At 37.7% G+C, this 19,708-nt stretch overlaps 2 protein-coding genes across 2 annotated transcripts; one reads left to right on the forward strand and one right to left on the reverse strand.

The window, feature by feature from the left end:
* Positions 1–30: 30 nt before the first annotated feature.
* On the reverse strand, positions 31–2,394 carry LOC110666452 (uncharacterized). Its single transcript, XM_021826942.2, has 3 exons — positions 1,813–2,394; positions 1,584–1,684; positions 31–809 (listed from the first exon to the last, which is right to left on the reverse strand). The coding sequence occupies exons 1-3, from the start codon at positions 2,283–2,285 to the stop codon at positions 166–168; spliced, it is 1,218 nt and encodes a 405-aa protein (XP_021682634.2). The 5' UTR covers positions 2,286–2,394; the 3' UTR covers positions 31–165.
* Positions 2,395–6,098: 3,704 nt separating this feature from the next.
* On the forward strand, positions 6,099–19,186 carry LOC110666421 (transcription factor E2FC). The gene is given in 13 exon segments (XM_058130783.1): positions 6,099–6,538; positions 9,825–10,008; positions 10,117–10,170; positions 10,334–10,419; positions 10,698–10,786; positions 10,869–10,923; positions 17,394–17,458; positions 17,550–17,600; positions 17,705–17,753; positions 17,850–17,915; positions 17,995–18,064; positions 18,355–18,476; positions 18,621–19,186. Coding segments are annotated over 13 exon segments (1,236 nt in total). The 5' UTR covers positions 6,099–6,265; the 3' UTR covers positions 18,693–19,186.
* Positions 19,187–19,708: the final 522 nt, after the last annotated feature.

A 19,708-nucleotide genomic window follows, 5' to 3' on the forward strand; every position in this document is an offset into this window, starting at 1 on the left:
ACATGGCCCTTCATCATTTGAATCGAGCACTTATAGAAAAGCCCTTTTATTATGTACAGTACACAGTTGGGAGGTGAGCACAGTGATGCGCTATCCGTTGACTGCACAGAAGCGCGATAACCGTTGATCTAGTTATGTAATTTTGATGGTTACCGCCACAAATGATCAAGACTCGAGAACACTGTAAATTACAACGAAACAAGGAAGAATAGCCCTTGGATTGAAAACAAACAGCTCCTCCAGATTGGAGTAAATCCCGGCGCAACCGGCTACAGAATCGTATGAGCCACCACCAGCTGACGCCGCAGTATCCTCTTCTGGCGGCGGCGCATCCTCCGCCACGCGCTTCACTCTCCCAGCAATCACCCGACACACCAGCATGGCCCTCCGTCCATCCGTACAACCGATGAGGGAGTCGTGGGCCATACCGCTGCTCGCCGTGGTGCGCACTCCTTTGCACTCCTTGCCTTGGAACCCGTGCCTGATGGTGGTGCATACACCGCAGCCCGGGATCGAGCCGCACAAGTTGGACGAGCCGCCAGCTCCCAGAGCGCACGTTAGACTGGTGCAGTGGAATCGGAGCAGCTCGTTTCCATCAGCTGCGCACCTGGGGTTCTTTTTAGTGCTATTCAGCGCACGCGTCTTTACTACATCTCTGCAATCCTCGAACCGTTGGATCGTCCGCTGAGTGTTGTGGACTTTTAATATCCGTTCGATCTTACAGATGGAGTTATCCTTTTTGAGCCAGCTTGATTTGAATATGATCTCCACAATGTTTCTACCCGAGTCATCTGGGCCCAGCTCTGATACTGCACCATTAGAAACTAAAATTTTAATTTTCTTTTTCCTGTAAAAATTTTAAAAAATGATTCATTTATGGAAATATTTACTTCTATACTTGTCGGTGGGGTCAGCACCGTATCAATTTTAAAGTTACAGGCTGGGAGAGTATTGCGTCTATTCCAAAATGGCACGTCATGCCATTAAATTTTGGTCACCGAAGGACACTAAATGGTAATATATATATATATATATATATATATATATATATATATATATATATATATGAGGATGTGTATTACCCAGCTTAGTCCACTCAAATTCGAGTTGTGACTTCCCACTCTTTTACTCATTTAATTAATATATAAAATATGATAATTTTGTTATTAAAATGATGATTTATTACTGTTTTTATTAATAATAATTAATTTATCTAAAGTTCTGTACAGGATTGACAATAGCTGGGTTGTACTCTGTTCTAAAGCAAAATTTACGCAAAATAAAAGTGGTTTTTGTCTGAGCTTAAGGGAAATAAAGTTGCCAAAACACCAATTGCGAAAGTGATTTGAATTTAAAATTCGAGGTCTAATTTAGAAATGATAATTGCTTGCATTGTTGGACCCTAACATACATGAGCATGTATTTTGATAAATTGATGGATAGGAGAGAGGAAATATTGGTAATAGAGTATACTAAGACTGAGATTTGAAGGTAAAAAGATGAATTCATACATAGGGTGGTATTGTAAAAACATGCATGAATCAGTGGAAGAAGAAAATTATATTGAAAGAAGGTAGATTTACCGGCATGGCGAACTTTTTGATGAAGCTCCAAGCTTTCAGTCTTGGGGAAGACCTCTCCACACTGGGAGCAGGTGGATATTGTAGTCCTTGGTGATGGGTACCTGAATTTTTAGCTCTAATGAATTTAGTCTTCTGTTCTCTGTTTGTCTATCCATTTTCTTTATCATTAAAAGAGAAATTGAGAGAAAAATAGAGATGAAAGAAAGAATGATACAATTATGAAAAATACCTGCTAGGGTCAACAATCATGTGACATTCATAACAGCCAGAAAGCTTCCTGAATTGCATGCCTCTTGAAGATGAGGTGTGGGTTGCGCCAGATTTGGATCTCCCTGAACTCCCCAGCGACCTAGTTGACGACCCATTAACAGCTTTTCGACTCAGTAGCCCAGTTTCTTGACCCACTGTGCTACTCTCGGGTGAGTTGTCAGCTCTGTGAACAACCCTTGTGTTTCCGTGAACAACATCTCTGAAACTGCATATAGAGCTGCAGGAAGAACCTAGCTTTGAGTATCCGTTAGGGTTCTTTGATGGGTCATGTACGCTTGACCCTTCGATCTGCTTACAGGTGAGTAAGTTCTTGATCTGGTCCCATGATGATTGTTGTTTTTGCTTTTGCTTTTGCTTTTGCAGCTTGCGCTTGCGGTTGGAAGGTTGTTGTCCCTGCTCTGAGTGATCTGGTAAGAAAGTGAGGAGAGCCATGAAAAGCAAACCAAGAAGATAAAGCTCTCTTTATCTCTCCTGGAGAGGGAGAGAAGAGAAAGATAAGAGACAGCTTTTGAAAGAATAAGAGTTGTGTAATGGGTGAGGGATCCGAGAAGGGTAATAAGGAGAGGAAACCGAGAGAAAGAGTGAGTTGTGGTGGGTCTATCGTTGTTTATTATTCCATTTATCTCTCTCTACTTTTGGATTAACTCTTGCGTTTGCTTTTGCTCGTGTTCAAGGGAGTGTAAGTGTAGTCCCTACACTTGATGGGTTTGACCCTTAAGGGACTGGGTCAAATGAACAACAGAGCTCGCCATGTGGTCGAGGATTATGACCATTTCAGTTCTGTAACCCGCCGGTGCAGATAAGATGAACATGTCATTGTTAGGACGGCTAAGTGTTAACTATATGTTGACTAACTAACAAAAAAGACATGTTTGTGTTCTGCCATTGTCGGAATTATTAGCTTATTCTTTTCTTTCTGTCTTTTTTCCAAATAATTATGATTTTTTTGACAAAATATTTCTTGATATAATTTATATGGACGTTGTTTTGGATGGTCTAAATAAAGAGTCGTGAAATAACTCAAGTTGATAATTGCTAATTGATTAGCTAGCGTGCTCAGATGCCTCCATTTGGATCTGGGAGAGCCAAAGAAAAAATATTGAATACATAGATTATCAAAGAATAACCTTCCAATATCGTAAAAATAAAATCTTGATGGAGCCAAGAAATAACTGTTATCCAATAGAAAATTAACTTCAAGATTATAATAGATGGACGTTAATGTTTTATACTTTCATATTCATCGTCGAGCTCAAATTTAAATAGAAGTCGGTAAAAAAAAAAAAAATCATAAATGAAGGAGCTGACCCATGAAACTAGCCACTTAACTAGGATGTATTGACTTGCTGGAAAAATATTAGTTTACATGGAGAGGAATATTTTCGCCCCAGTAAAGAGCTGCGTGGAACAGTTTCCTAAGCTAATCACATGAGACGGGATTAATAGTCTTACAAAGTTAATTAATGCCATTTATACGAACTTGCTAATACTGAATAGGATATTTATTAATATGTGTATAAATTAATGCATACTGTCCAAATGCGTGGGTTATTTAGTTTCGTGCATCAAATGATACTTAGTGGGGTTCTGATTCCAAAAGGAAAAGCTCATGAGCCAAAGAGACATCGTACAAAACAAGATGGCAATTCTCTTTCGAATTTGCTTCTTTCCATGTCTCTCGCTATCCATTCTACGTAGAGATGATATTCATACTGTTCTGAATTACAATCCAATTAAAATTAAATTAATTCAATTTAAAATTGAAATCAATTATAAATCAATAGGTTGATGGTGCATGTTGAACATAATAATATAAAAATAGAAACAGCAAAGAAAGAGAAGGCATCTTTAAGCAGAGTGGTTAGAAGTCAGACATAGATTAGGCCAAGCCATTCGCTTCAAGCTGGTGTTTCTTTGTCGTCCCCTTCTCAACAGACCTCTGCATCTGATCCACCATATACATACACAACGATTATTAAATAGAAGCTAAATGATTCCCATCTAAACAAATTAAGAAAGGCTGATACTACAACAAAAGCTATCTTCTTAAGCTTACAGTAGATACCATGTGCAATCTTTTTCCCCCTTCTATATTTAATTAATGTTTGATCAACTTTTAATTTTTAAACTTTCTAAAAATTTGATTTTGATTTTTGATTGGTCTGATTTAATCTAGTTTCGATCAAATATAACAGTTTTTTTTTTTTAACAAAAAGTTTTGGTTTTGGTTCAAAACTGAATGAATCGATTCTAATTCAGTTAAAGTCCACTTCAACAAATCTGAATTTAATCAATTTTAATTTGATTTTCATTTCATATTAGACTGATCCGATTGGGTTCCTAACCAAACCCTAACCACCTATACTCTACTGAATACTGGTATACCCTGCGACTTGCGTAGCTTATAACTTTACTCCTCCCCCACCATCAGGGGCTTAGATCTTCCTAGCTCTAAAAGAAATTTGATTTTGAGACCCAATCGATGAATCAAATGATTTTCAAGGCTAAGCCTCAAAGCAAACTGGGTCTGGGCTGATTATAGGATTCAAAACTTTTCAGCATTTGAGTAACTCTATCCTTTGATTTCTGTTGTAGTTTTTCAATTTTCTTTTACACTGTTGATTCTCCATAAGGGTTGATTATGTCCCAAAATAACCTTAAATTTGATTCAACACAAAACCCTAGAGTGACATGGGAGGGTTGCAGTGTCTTGCTCGACATCAACGACGGCGACCATCTGGTTTTTGCTTGTCTCACAACAGGCTCGTGAGTTTTGCTTCCACAGGATAATAAAAAATGTAATTTGCTACAATTTTGAACGATTTGATTAAAGTTAAACGCTAGAGATTAATTAATATTTTTAATTATATATTAATATATAGATGTTTTCCGTGAAATTGATTTTATTCAATTTATGCATGTCAAAAACATATATGGCCGTTCTCTAACTCATTTTATTCAATCTAAATAGGACGATTGATGGAAATAAAGGACCTATTCTTCTCATCCCTAACTCCAATATGATGCACTTTGTTAGAATATCTACTCGCTCAATTTTTATGAAATTGGAAAAAGAGTTGATCAAAACTTGTGGTCGAAAAGTAAAATTATACTTTAAAAGTAAATCGATCATTATAGAATTTGTAAAGATTGTATTTAAAAAGTAAATTGATCACTTTGTAGGAAAAATAAATTTGTACATTGAAAACATAAATTAATTACTTTGTAAAAAAGTAAATTGATCGCTTGAAAAAGTAAATGTGTGCATGAAAAGTAAATTATCTCTTGGTAAAAAATTAAATTATGGCTTGAGAAGTAAATTGGATATTGAAAATTAAATGGGCTGATTGCTTGAAAGAAAATATGAGCAGGAAAGTAATAATTTGCAATTGAAATATATGCATAAAAATGTAAATGATCGTTTGAGCTAAAAATAAAAGACTAATTGCTTGACTGAAAAAATAAAAAATTATTTGAAAATATAAAAATTGCTAGACTAGACAAAATTTGAGTTAACACATTATGTCTGTCAGGTGTTGATTGATTGATTGTGTTGTTTGCTTCTGTCAAGCACATCAATTTATAGAAAAAACTTTGCTTGGTGGCTGAGCTACGCGGTCATCACTTTCTTCACTATTAGCCACCTTTTTCTTCTACTAGCCTATTACTTGCATAACTTTCATAACCATCAAGTAACTCCTATAACCACCTAACTTATCAATTTATTCACTATTCCACTTTCATGATTATTTTTAGTATATGTTTTTAAACAATGAATAAATAACACTCATTTATATAAATAATTATTTAATATGTCTGACTTCACATAATTAATATCCACTGATTATTTATTTTTTGTTGGCTTGAATTATGGGTTTGATCACATTAAGTTGGTAATTGAATTTAATATTTCATATTCATTAATTAATTGGGATCAAAAAATGTTAAAATTAAATTATAGTGAAAATAATATACATTAAAGTATAATTTTAAATAAATTAAATTAAACTTATGGAGTCGAGTATCAATGCTACTCGAATTTAACTTATTAAGATATTCGAATTACTCAAATTCGAACTCAAGTATATTAAAAATAGTTAACTTCGAGCATTCCAGTTAGCTCAATTCGACTCAGTTAGACCCGCCGTATTGGATCCAATATTGGCAACATCAAAGGCTTAATCCATGAGCCCAAGCCCATCAGCTGATAATAAAGGCGGAGGGAGAAGGGGAAAAGAAAAAGGAGGGAGGCGGGCCGTGCGCATTTCGAACTCACGCACGCACACGCACCTCTTCTCCAGTCTCCTTGCTTCTCCAGTCCTCCTCCTCCATTCCCTCTGTCACTTCCTGCTGCGTAAAGCACCTTTTCTTTTTGACACTATCCCGCGCTCTTTCTTCCTTCTTGCCCTCTCATGGCGAATTCGAGTGAAGATCCCACCACCGCTACACCTCACCCTTCGCAATTTCACTTGCAGCTGCTTCATTCTCATTCTCACTTCCTGAATCAATATCAATCTTCTCCTTCTTTTTCTTTTTCCACCTCTCCAAAACCACACCTTCCTCTTTCATCTTCTTCTCTTGCTTCTTCTAATACTAACAATAATAACAATCGCTTGTCTAACATTATTCGTTTGGCTTTCCAATTGCATGCTTCTGACTCGCATTCTGCTTTCGGTAAACTCGCTGTATGTTTTTCTGTTTCTTTATTTTTTCCTTTATTTGGATTAATGAATTTACTTTTGATAGTGCCTCCTTTGGGATTTTGGATGTTGGACTTTTTGGTTTCTAAGTTTCGATCATGCTTCTTTTGGTGCTCTCACATTGAGTGCACTCTATTTTCTCTACTTCTGAGTGATTGTCTCTATATTTTAATTTGTTTTCCTTTGAACTTTCAGGTGTTTGATAGTAGAAATATTTAAGTGGAAGTAGTTTGTAGTCTGTACAAAGAGTCTTGGGTTCACACCTTCTTCACAGGTTCATCAGTATAATTTCTCAAATGATTAAGTGGACACTTGTTCATTGCAATTCATGGCTGTTTGACAAGAGTCATAATTGTTTTTCTTTTCAGCCACATCACATCCAGCTCCAAACGTTGAGTGTTGATTTGCCGTTTGATTTTCCGATGTAATAGATATTGCGTAGTTGATAATCTTACATAGTAATTTATTTTTAGTCGAATTCTGCTAATCATCTAGTTAGAAACTAAAAAACACTGAATATCACTTGGAATATTATCATAACTTATGAAGTATATGAATAAGAGGCATGTTTGTCTTGTATCTACTGGGTGATGACCTTGTAACTTAGGGTAATCATTTTGAATATTGGGCTGTAAAAATGCAAACAAAATCTTCTGGGTACGTCTGTTTAACTCTGCTCTATACTTTGTCGTGTGTAGATATGTTTTGCTTTTCTAGTAAGTTTCATGATAATCACATTGTTTTATTTTCTTTGGATTTCCTCCCTTCTTAGATAGGACTGAGTTTGCTTCACTTATATGTCTTTACCATAGAACTCAAATCTGAAATTGAAACACTCTGATGCTGTTTATGTATCTTTAGCGGGAAAAGGCTTTTTCATGACCTGACAATAGCTTTTTTTTTTTTTTTTATTGATTAATATTATTGTTAACGTGGTCAGAATTTCTCTCTCTCTCTCTCTCTCTCTCTCTCTTCACCAAGGGAGAGGATTAGTTGACGTGAAGGTTTCATTTGGGATGTGAAAAGTTGTTTGGGACGTGACTTTTAGGGAAATTGACCGTACACTGTAACATGAAAATAATAAAAGAGGGTGTGATGTTGTTAAATTACTAAATAGGTGCGAATGTAGTTGAGCTGGAAAGTTGATGGATGAAGACGCTATTCAAAATAGCGTTCCAAGACCAGACGCTATTTATATTCACGTCCTAAACTGTTCCAACACTCTTTTTGTAGAGAATGTCTGCATTTGTCAGGTCTGGACTGAGGACACCATTTATAATGACTTGCAGGATGTTAGGACGTGATTTATAATGGCGTCCCAAGATTCATTTTTAATATAAATATTTTTTAATTTATAAATTCAGGGGGATTTGAACGCTAATATAATTAGCGTTTTATTGTAAGAGCAAACACGTTGGGAACGCTAATTACATCAGCGTCATGATGCCTGTCGCAATTCATGTGTGATGTGAAACGAGCTAGGAGCTAATATGGATTCATAGTTTTGCTTGGATTACTTCTTGCTGCTAATATGGAGTTTGATGGGAAAATCCCAAATGGGGTACAAGTGGATTGGGAAGCCATTTTAAATTTTGATCCAAGCAACTTTGTGGATTCCATTAAGAGTTGGCTGTATCCATATCTCAAGGTTACAACATCTTGAAAAGATTATCCAGATGTAGCATCAACTTTTGCAGCAACAGGATCTGTTGTAGCTGGTTTGAGCTCTTATGATGATTGAACTCCTTTGAACTTTAAGAGGTGAGTTAGCTGCATTGGTATGCTGATGAGTTTATATTAAGGGTCTTTTGATTGTCCTGTGAAAGTGAAATGCCTATGATGATTACCTCGGCATTTGAAGATCAAAATCTTTCTTTTCAAAATGAACCGGTAAAAATATTTTCCTTAAGTTTGAAAAGAAAAAATGAAAAAAAAAAAAAAAAAAACTGCAGATTCAACCTCTGTGCAGTGAGGAAAGCAACATGTTTTAAGCAGTTGGTCTTTTTGCATCAGTTTTTTGAGAAAAAAAAACAGGTTGAATTTGCATATATTTATTAGGATCATTCGTTTGATCTGCATAGTGAATATTCTTTCATGCTACATCAGTTTCTCAGAGCATGAGAAACAAGTTTAAATAGCAATTGAAACTGACTCATCATATTTATGCATGATGTGTCAGTATCACCATATGCCATGTTATTTAAGAAGAAAGGAAGAGACCTTAAAGGGCCACTTTTATTGGTGTTATCAGTGTCAGATTCTCTAGTTTATTTTTTTTTTGATTCATTTTTTCTTTTCAAATGAAAGGAAAATATTTTTAATGGCTCATTTTGAAAAGAAAGATTTTGATCTTCAAATGCCAAGGTAATCATCATAGGAATTTCACTTTCACAGGACAATCAGAAGACCCTTAATATATACTCATCAGCATACCAATGCAGCTAACTCACCTCTTAAAGTTCAAAGGAATTCAATCATCATAAAAGCTCAAACCAGCTATAACAGATCCTGTTGCTGCAAAAGTTGATGCTACATCTGGATAATCTTTCCAAGACGTTGTAACCTCGAGAGATGGATACAACCAACTCTTAATGGAATCCACAAAGTTGCTTGGATCAAAATTCAAAATGGCTTCCCAATCCACTTGTACCCCATTTGGGATTTTCCCATCAAATTCCATATTAGCAGCAAGAAGTAATCCAAGCAAAACTATGAATCCATATTAGCATCCCAGCTCGTTTCACGTCACACATGAATTGCACAGGTATCAAGACACTAATGTAATTAGCGTTCCCAGCACGTTTGCTCTTACAACAAAAAGCTAATCATATTAGCGTTCGAATCCCCCTGAATTTATAAATTAAAAAATATATATATTAAAAATGAATCTTGGGACGCCATTATAAATAGCGTCCTAGCATCCTGCAAATCCACATTCTCTACAAAAAGAGTGCTGGAACAGTTCAGGACGCAAATATAAATAGCGTCCGGCCTTGGGACACTATTTTGAATAGCGTCTTCATCCATCAACTTTCCAGCTCAACTCCATTCGCACCTATTTAGTAATTTAACAAAATCACACCCTCTTTCAGTTTTTTTCATGTTACAGTACCCATGTACGGTCAATTTCCCTGACTTTTATTTGTTTGTTTTGGGCATGCATGTTGTTCATCTGTGTGCTTCCTATGCAAGTTAATTCTGCTTTCATGACGACGAAGTTAAATGGAATTTCATTGCACATTCATCAGAAATACTGTGATAATCTTTGCAGTTGAAGCAAAATAATGAAAAGCACAATCATGAGGCTTAGTATACTGGACAAGCAACCATCCCCTCTGATAGCAAACTAGTTGCTGATAATACACTTGATCCTCAGTCTGCCACTGGCATGAAGCGTAACAGTAGATCAAAGGTTCCAAAAAATGCCAAATTAGGGACTCAAAGATCAAATGCTGGTAATGTCCTTTAGCAGTGATTTGTTGTTTGGTACATTATTATGTAATGTAAATTGAGCTACCTTAATGGGTTTACTGAGTTTTTTTTTTTAATTGATTTCATTACAGAGTCTCTTAATGGTCTGAATCCAGCAACTGGTTGATGATATGACAGTTCTTTAGGTACTTGTAGATTAATTAGCTCCTGTCAGGGTACCTTTTCATTCTATCTCACTTGCATGCATAAGCCGACACATTTAGAAATTCATTTATATCTATTATTTTAGGTGGCTTTGACTCTATGGCTGCTATTATAAATAAAATTTTCAATTTGTTGTGTTGGCAGGCATATTGACCAAGAAATTTGTCAAGTTGATCCAGGAGGCCAAGGATGGCACCCTTGATCTGAATAGAACTGCAGACGTGTTTGAGGTATTGAAAGTTGAAACTATTTCATATGCTGCTAGTGCTAACTGCTAATTAAGAAAATTGAGTTACACCTAGAGCAGGAGATCCGATGATGTTCTGTTTTCAGTGCAGTAATTTGTCACATTTTTATCTTATGAAAACAAATTCTAATGTGAAATTACATTGACTAATTAGTCTAGGGGTATGTGTATTATCAATCTTTTCATCCTCCAACTTTGTGGGGGATCTCAATATTGACTATTTTTATTGTTGTTTGTTATATATCATATTAATTTTGACAGGTCCAAAATAGGAGGATATATGATATTACAAATGTTTTAGAAGGAATAGCATTGATAGAGAAAACATCTAAAAACAACATAAGGTGGAGGTAATAATTTTGGATCTTTTCTTGGGTACTTTCTTTGTTTCTCTAATATAACTGGTAATTAAATGGTGGGCCTTATGAACAGGGGCTATGATGGTTGTGGGCCAAAGGATTTGGATAATCATGTTACCAGATTAAAGGTACTTGCATAGTTATTTAATTTGTTTCATGTATCAGAAACTTCATGTTGATTCCATAGTCCTTGCGCTGATAGTATGATGGATTGATTGCATTGTTGCATGATAAGGACCTCAACTTCTTGCTCAGTGTATTTTCTGATACTCTCCCACTTTCTGTTGTTCTGCTTGAGCATATATACAAAGTTCCACGAATAAAAAGTCAAGTTCATTGTGTTCTGATGTTCCAAGTCAATAAACTTGGTGCTGTTATGTAAGTTTCAAGTTGAATGTAAACCTGAGATTTTTGCATTCTGAAAATATTGAAAAAATTACAGTAGGAAATTGTGGATATTATGTGTTAGAAATTGGAAGACTCTAGGTATCTAATGGCAGAATGTCACAGTTGAGCTTTACAATTGAATTAATTCACCAACTGTCATATAGCTTAATTAACAATCAACTTATTTCACAATATACCAATAATCAGATGACATTAAGCAACTCTTTTATCACTATGTACTTTAGAGAGATGCTTCATATGGAGTATATTTCTGGTGAAATATCACCATAAGGAAGATTCAGTAATGATGGGGCATATAAATCAAGTTCTATAAAAGATCAACTGAAGTTTGAGTTGTCTGAAATTGATTGTCGACACCATATTTTGGACGATCACCGAGGTCCATCGACTTTGAGAATCGACTCCCAGCCGACATCCTTCGGTCACAAATGACTCGATCATGAAATAAACCGATCCCACACTTAGTCGAGTATTTTCCGATCTCTTGTCAAAGGAGATCAAACCAATATCAAGTCTCCATACCATCCAGTCTCATTTCCGATCTCATCTTTACAAATATTGTGGAAAGTCGTTTAGCTAATGCTAAGATTGGGTTCCTCACTTGTATATCTCAGACATTCCTTAAAATAAAGTTAAGGTTTCAGTCCGATTTGATGGTGATTCCGATCTTAAGAATTCAAATCAAGCCTTTCCAATTTTAATGTTCTAAAAGTTCTACCCAGTGTTTGGTCTCGGCTTAGGACGATCTCAAGTTTACAATGTTTTTCCGACCTCTTATACTTAGATTAATAGTCGCTTTTAAGTTTGATGTTCTAATATGTTCAAACAATCAAGCACTCATACAATTTGGACACTTTCCGATCTCATCAAGAATTTGAACAAAAGGGATTTCATTTCATCTTATAATAAAAGTTATAAGTCATTCGACTAGAGGGTCTCCCCCAGCCTGTTCTCCAGGTACATCGTCATTTCGCTCATTCTCTCCCTCTCTCTCGGGTTCCTCCTCGCTCCCCTCTTCGTCTCTAGGAGCAAGATCCACCATCCAGGAGAAGTCTTCCCTAGGATAACGCCTCTCGAGCTCGGCCAGAAGATCGCTGTGTGCATTCACGTAAGCACCAGCTTCCCTTGTTACAGCCTCTTCTTCTTTCGCTTTGAGTTCTTCGGTAAGGCAAGCGACGTCTGCAGTTCGGAGCGCCCGAGCTTCTCCAAGTTCACGAGCCTTTTCGGCCAACTTATCCTCGTAGGATTTCATCCGATCTTCGATTTCAGCAATATAGTCCTAGGCGGACGAAAGTTGGGCTCGGGCGGAAGCTGCGTCCTGGACCGCCTTCAAAATTTCTTGCCTCAGAAGATGAGCCTTTTCCCTGATTATATGCTGATTCACCAGGCTCTCTACGCTCAGACTCATCGTCTGGGCCAAGAGATCGTCAATGCTGTCCGGGGTTAGCCTGTTCCGGTCATCCTGGAGGCAGATGGAAGCTCCCAAAACTTTGGCCAAACCCGGATTCCCCCGAACTGATCTGTTCTTCTCTAGAGAATGAATGAGGACCTGGGTACCACGAGAAAGGGTCCTCATAGTAGGTTGGGAAGACCCCCCTTCCGCACTTGAAGAAACAGGAGGAGGTGGTGGTTCTTCTTGTCGAGGAGGGGAAGGAGCTACCTCCACTTTTGGGATCGGTTGTCCCAAAGGTCGGGATGAGTCTCCCGGCACTTCTCCCGAATCTCGCCTTGGCGTCTGTGATGCCGCGGCGATCTTCATTTCTCGTACCTTTCGGGAGACTTCTCTTTTTCGCTTGCGGCTCTCCTTTGCGCCTTCTCCTCCAGCCATTTCTGCACAGAAAAACAGTTAGTGAGATTACCTAAGTCAGGAGACTAAAGATTTAAGTTATACCGGTCCCGGGTCCGAGGTCAGAGAGCTGCAGTTCATAATCTTCATTGTTGATCATCTGCATTAGTCACCATCTCAGTTCGGCCATAACAGCGTATAAGCATGAATACTTGTGAGTGGTCGCCTGATCCTTCAATTCCATTACCATGGCACCCTTGTCCCTGCTCAGGGCGACCTTCTTTGGAATTGACGGAACCAGATATTGCCAACTATGTGGGAAACCTTCAAAACTGTTCGGAATCTTGCTCCTCAACATAAAAAAGCGATTCTTCCAATTCTTCAGTGAAGAGGGGAGGTCGTTAAAAAGCCCGCAGTGCGGTTTGGCTTGGAAGAACCAATACTCGTCTTCCCTTCGACGAGTGAGCCTATGCAACTCGGCAAAAACCTTCGCTGTAGGCTCAAGCTTTTTAGCCCGGCATAAGCCTCTAAAAGCCACCAGAATTCGCCATGAGTTAGGATGCACTTGGGCTACACATACGTGGTGGAACTTCAGAACGTCCTTAAAGAAGTCATCAAGGGGGAACCGAAGCCCGGCTTTTAATTGCTCTTCATACACCATTATTGCGTCATTTTCTTCAAAGAAGTGATCGGCTTGGAGATCGCCATGGCATCTGAAAAGCTCGTAAGAGTTGGACCGAAAGTTATACTCTTGACTAATGGATTGCAGATCGGTTTCCTGGAGAACCGATGGCAACTCATCCACGGGAAGATTTTCTTTCCCCGAAGTAGAGGCTCGTTTGGATTGAGCCACCCGACCGCGAGCTGGGGCGGGGTTTGCAAATGGTTCAGGTCGCCCACTTGGCCTAATTACCTCAACTTCGTCCGATGTCCACGAGATATGGACAGAAGACGGACTCGCAGCTCTCTGACCCTCGGCGCCGCTTATTTTCAAAGAAACCAAAGAAAGTTTAACTAAGAAAAGGATCAAAACCCTTACCGGAATATGATCGGTGCCGGAAATACTTGAAGAAACGAGAGAATGTTGAAGTTGCTAGTAGAGTGCTGAAAGTGACATAGGGGAGCAACTGATGGACCCTCCCCCTATTTATATCCGTTTGAGCATTCAATGCTCACAGAGTCCCAAGCAACGCATCGGTTAGGGGAATCCGCCCGCTTTCCTGACACGTCGTGGGAAGGCTCCAGAAACACAATAAATAAAATCAAATAAAAGGAGATCGGTTAGCTAGCGTTATCGGATTGGGCAAATGTTCAGAGTAACAGATCAGCTAAGGACAATTTAGTTAGAGACCAGATCAGATATGCACATCAGAGATCGGAAAAATAACCAATACAATCATTAAATAATAACCTTCAAATAAAATTTCATTTCATTTTCAAAATGTCAGATTATATCATTTGGGCGATCCCAAGAGATCGGATTACATCATTGAGAGAACCTTTAAAGATCAAATTTCATCGTTTGGGCGATCTCAAATCGGGAAATGATGAGGGACCCGATGTGAGAGAGATCAGAAAAGAGTCATAACAGAGAGATCAGAAGGAATAGAGATCGGAAAGCAATAAGAGGACAAAAGACTTCCAATAACTTTTTTCATAATCAGGGCTGAGGTAGTTAAAGCGTTGCAGGCGTGATCAAATCTTCACCGCACGCCTCGTTTGCAGAATCGCCCACATTGTTGACAGACGCCAAGACAGTTATGACAGTCCTGTACATCTCAATATCCACTGTTGATCTTACTTGTAAGGACGAACCCGGAGCCCTTGGATCAAAACGTAGACGACAGGATCGGCGCCTTTTATTCCTGGCCTTCGGATTCGTCTTAACAGGAAAGACTCTGAGCCGTTGGATTAAAAAAGAGAAAGGACAGATATTCTGAATAGGATCTCAACCGTCCATTTTGATTCTCTTCAATTCTCAGACATCGGATTATGTCCTTTTAAATCCAAACCTTCCGTCTCCCCAGAAGAGATCCTGACCCTTCATTAGTAGCATCCATTCCCTATAAATTCCATGCAATACTGTAGAGGGACGAACAAAAAAGGTGGTGGTTATTATAGTGGAAAGGCTTTAAAATTTAATTCAGTCTTGCTACTTTGCTACTCTGAGCTTGCATAAAATTGAGAAACTTCAGAAACTAGTTTTCTTGAGTATCTCCATTGATAGAGTTTTCAAACCCTGAAATCTTTCATTTTCAGTCTGTTCATCACTCTGCTATACCATTTCCATTCAGTCTCGTCTTCATCACCCCAACATCAACATATTATTCTCTCAGCTTGATCTCATTCTGACCCGGTTTTCGTCGCTTCGGCTCAACTGCATTTTAACCTGGTTCTCGCAATCTCGAAGTAAGCATTGGTCCCTGTACCACCAGCTTTCAACCCTATAATATTTGTGATCTCCGGAGTCAGTTTGATAGTCTCGACCTCACACAGGTAAGTGTCTAGACTGTCACTTTGCCGAACGCTCGCGTTTTACTTTCTCTGCTTTTATTTTTGAACTTTTCATTAAGTTTAGTTATACTAAAGATCCCCACGTAGATCCTTCAGGCCGATAGTTATTCTCTTGAGTTTACTTTTGTTATTCATCAGTTCACGTTTTTTATTTGTTCTTAGTTTTTATTTACTTCGAATATAGGTGTTCCGATTGCGGGTAACTTGTAGGTAATTTAATAAAATGTTGGTAGCAGTATCCTAACGTGAAAGTTTCTTTTGAATAAATAAAAATAATCAAAGAATGAATAGGGAATCAGAGGAAAAGTTATGAGGTCGGGCTACTAAGCGAGTCTAGGAAATAGCATAATAGAGCGGGAATCAAGATAAGATTTGACCCCAGACTAGTAACCGAAAGAGATCGAATATAGCCAGCCAAAGAGTTCGGACAAGGTAGTCATATACGAGATCGGTGAAAAGTTCGGTTTTATATCACGAACACTTAAAGAGGTCGGGGGAGAGTTCTTACCCGATCCTCATTCAAATTAAAACAAAGAGGTCGGGGGAGAGTTCTTACCCGATCCTCATTCAAATTAAAACTCGGAGATCGGAGGAGAGTTCTTATCCGAGATCTTTCTTGAAAAATTTTGAACCAAACACAGAGGTCGGAGGAGAGTTCTTACCCGATCCTCATTCAAATAAAAAACACGGAGATCGGAGGAGAGTTTTTATCCGAGATCCTTCATTTAAAATTTTGAACCAAACACTTTTAGAGGTCGGGAGAGAGTTCTTACCTGATCCTCATTCAAATAAAAAACACGGAGATCGGAGGATAGTTCTTATCCGAGATCCTTCATCAAATTTTAAACCGAACACTCTAAGAGATCGGGGGAGAGTTCTTACCCGTTTCTCAGCCAAAACCTTAATAAAATATGAGGAGATCGGAGGAGAGTTCTTATCCGAGATCCTTCTTTAAAAATTTTAAACCAAACACAGAGGTCGGGAGAGAGTTCTTACCCAATCCTTATTCAAATAAAAAACACGGAGATCAGAGGAGAGTTCTTATCCGAGATCCTCCATTTAAAATTTTGAACCAAACAATTTAAGAGGTCGGGAGAGAGTTCTTACCTGATCCTCATTCAAATAAAAAACACGGAGATCGGAGGAGAGTTCTTATCCGAGATCCTTCATCAAATTTTAAACCGAACACTCTAAGAGATCGAGGGAGAGTTCTTATCCGTTTCTCAGCCAAAACCTTAATAAAATATGAGGAGATCGGAGGAGAGTTATTATCCGAAATCTCCCTCTTAAAACCCTTAATAAAACATATCTAGAGATAGGGAGAAGCTCCTCACCCGAGCTCTCTTAACAAAAATCCGAATTAAACAACACAACTCCAATACACAAGACAACTTTACTCGAACACCTATTCACTAAAGGGCCATCTCACGAACTCGTTTTCTTGGGCAACCCAAAATAAGTGTAATATCAAACATTTTTTTATTTTGCTCAAAGGATTAACATCATCACTATCCCAATCCCCTAATTACCCTTTTAATTTATGAAAGAGCATAACATTAAATCTGTTTACCCTCGTTAAGGGACGAGGCGGGGTGCCTAACACCTTCCTCGCCCGTATACGGACTTCGAACCTAGAATCTCTATTTTCGAAGTGGTTTCCTTTTGATATGTTTTCACAAATGGTTTTCTTTAATTTTCCTCAAAATTAAAGTGGCGACTCCTCACTTTTTCCACTTCAGTGAAGAGCTTTCGTCCAGGCGACCGCAAAATACCTGGCGACATTGATCATATTTGACACCATGGTAAAATGGTGGTCGGTTGAAATTCTTGCTTTCATGCACTTTTGAAAGATAACATCTTACTATTATTGGACCAATTACTTATTAAAAGGTTTCATTACAGACTGAAGTTGAAAGCTTACATGCTGATGAACACAGGCTTGACGAATCTATAGGGTTGGTTACTTGGTTCAGTATGTTTTGAGAGGAGTTTTATCTGTCGCCAACCTCTGTGTTTGGTTGAGCTGTCACTGTGTTTGTTCTTCAGGGAAAAGCAAGAGCTTCTGAGGGTCCTGGAGGAAGATGAAAATAACAAAAGGTACGCGATGTTCTTCTCCCTCTTTCTTTCCTTTATTTTTTGGTTTGTGAATTTCAATGTGATTTGGTTACTTTTCTTGATTGCTTGCCTACTGGAAATGTTAGGCATCTCTTTTTGAAGGAGGAAGATATCACAAGCCTTCCATGCTTCCAGGTATGCTAATCTTGGAATTTCATGGAATCTGTGTGTTTTATCTTATAATCCCCATTCGCCAAATTCAGTGACACTGTCTTGTTACCATTGCCACAGAATCAAATGCTCATTGCAATAAAAGCTCTTCAAGCTAGTTATCTTGAAGTTCCTGATCCTGATGGGGTAAGAAGTGTGGATGCATGAAGTTAAAAATGTTATGTAAATTATTACCATCTGACATACTACTTTTTAACATGAACAGGACATTGGTCCTCCTCAGTATAAAATGATTGTTAGAAGCAACACTGGACCAATTGATTTGTACCTCTTGAGGTACTTTCTTTACTTGCATGCATATATTTGCACATCCATTATGAACCAACACTATTTGTTTGAAGTGTGACGGTTTCTGCAGTGTCCTTACTTGTGATCCTACCTGACCATTGCATATTATCTAGGACACGCGAGTGAATATAAGTGCTTGTTGCTTGTTTGTTCTATATTTGATGTTATCGCAACTATATTCTTGATGCTTGTAGCAAATACAAAAAACAAGTTGAGGATGTAGCTGTCAATCATGTTAAACTACTGAATCCTTCTGCTCGGAGTTGCCGTCCTTGAGGAGTGGAAACTGAAGAGCTATCTTTAGACCAACAGAATGATCAAAACAATGTTGGTGAGTTGTTCAGCTCAGCATACTCAGAGTCATCTGGAATTCAGAAGATAAGTCCTTCAGACTATGATGTAAGTATAACTGGAAGCTTTAAGTTGACCTCACGATTTCTTCCCCTTCAAGTATATGCACATGTTTAGGACATTTGGTTGCTCATGTGGAAGCTCATTTTGACTAACTAGTTTGTATATATTCCATTGGCCATCCTGTTGCAGATTGATGATGATTATTGGTTTCAATCCAATCCCAAAGTCAGCATTTCAGAGTTGTGGGGGGAGTGGGAGTAAATAGCATCCAAACAGTGAGATTCATGAAGTTATGATTTTTGAAACAGTTGAACCTGTCGTATAATTTGAAGGCCTAACTTATTGTTAGTCAGGATGATTCACGTGTTCATCAGGTACTTCCTTGATACTTCTGGGAAGAGTTGGTCACTGCTGTTTTGTGAGGTAAAAGAAAATCAGGTTGTTTAAGATGACCTGAAGGGGGTGCTTATTACAAGTTTACACCCCCTTTGCACTTGGAAGTGTAAATTTTGTAGATAGATTTTTTTAATTTTTTCCCTTTAACTTAACTCTAACCATTTAAGAAGTTTTAGGAAATGGATGCTGGATTTCGCCAGTTGTCTTTTATCTCTAATCTTAAGGAGAACCCTTAATTATCAGTTTCATTTTGGATTTGTTTCATCGTAAGTGTACTGGTCATACTGGCCATATTGATGTTGTACCTAGCGCCAGTGGGCAGTATTTCGGGCTGAAGAGTTGAAGTGTTTTTATCTTTACATTCTTTTGATGTGGAAGCATAGCATCTGAGAACCAAGAAAATGGCATTTTAGATAAAAACAAGTTTTTGTTTGGGTCTTACAACTATTCCTCGTGGATATCTAGCCACGGGTCCAGTTAGAGGTGAGCATTCGGTTTAAACTAAACCGAATCGAATCGAATTAAATTATAAAAATCAAATTATATATTGTAAAAATCAAATCGAATCGAAATGGATGAAAAATTGAATTAAATCGAATTATTCTATTTCGGTTTGATTCAAATCGATCGGTTTTAATTTTTGATTGATTTTTTAATGTAGATTTATTTTTAAGTTTTTTTGTTTAATTTTGACTTTGGTTTGAACCTAATAACCAAAGAAATTAAACAATTTATATATATATATATATAATTAAATATAATTTATAAATTTTTCATAAAAATAAATCAATTCAAAAATCGATTTGATTTAGTTTGGTTCAATTTAAATATATAAAATTACTATTTAGTTTGGTTTAATAGATTTTTTTTTCTCTTGAAAA

Source organism: Hevea brasiliensis, chromosome 12 (assembly GCF_030052815.1).
Source record: "Hevea brasiliensis isolate MT/VB/25A 57/8 chromosome 12, ASM3005281v1, whole genome shotgun sequence".
NCBI lineage: Eukaryota > Viridiplantae > Streptophyta > Magnoliopsida > Malpighiales > Euphorbiaceae > Hevea > Hevea brasiliensis.

Excerpts from the sequence above, each read along its gene's own strand:
- LOC110666452 (XM_021826942.2), bottom strand. The coding sequence starts at position 2,285 with ATGGCTCTCCTCACTTTCTTACCAGATCACTCAGAGCAGGGACAACAA. Across the intron at positions 1,685-1,812 it reads ATGATTGTTGACCCTAGCAG|GTACCCATCACCAAGGACTA; the intron begins GTATTTTTCATA and ends CTAAAAATTCAG. Across the intron at positions 810-1,583 it reads TCAAAAAGTTCGCCATGCCG|TATCAGAGCTGGGCCCAGAT; the intron begins GTAAATCTACCT and ends CTAATGGTGCAG.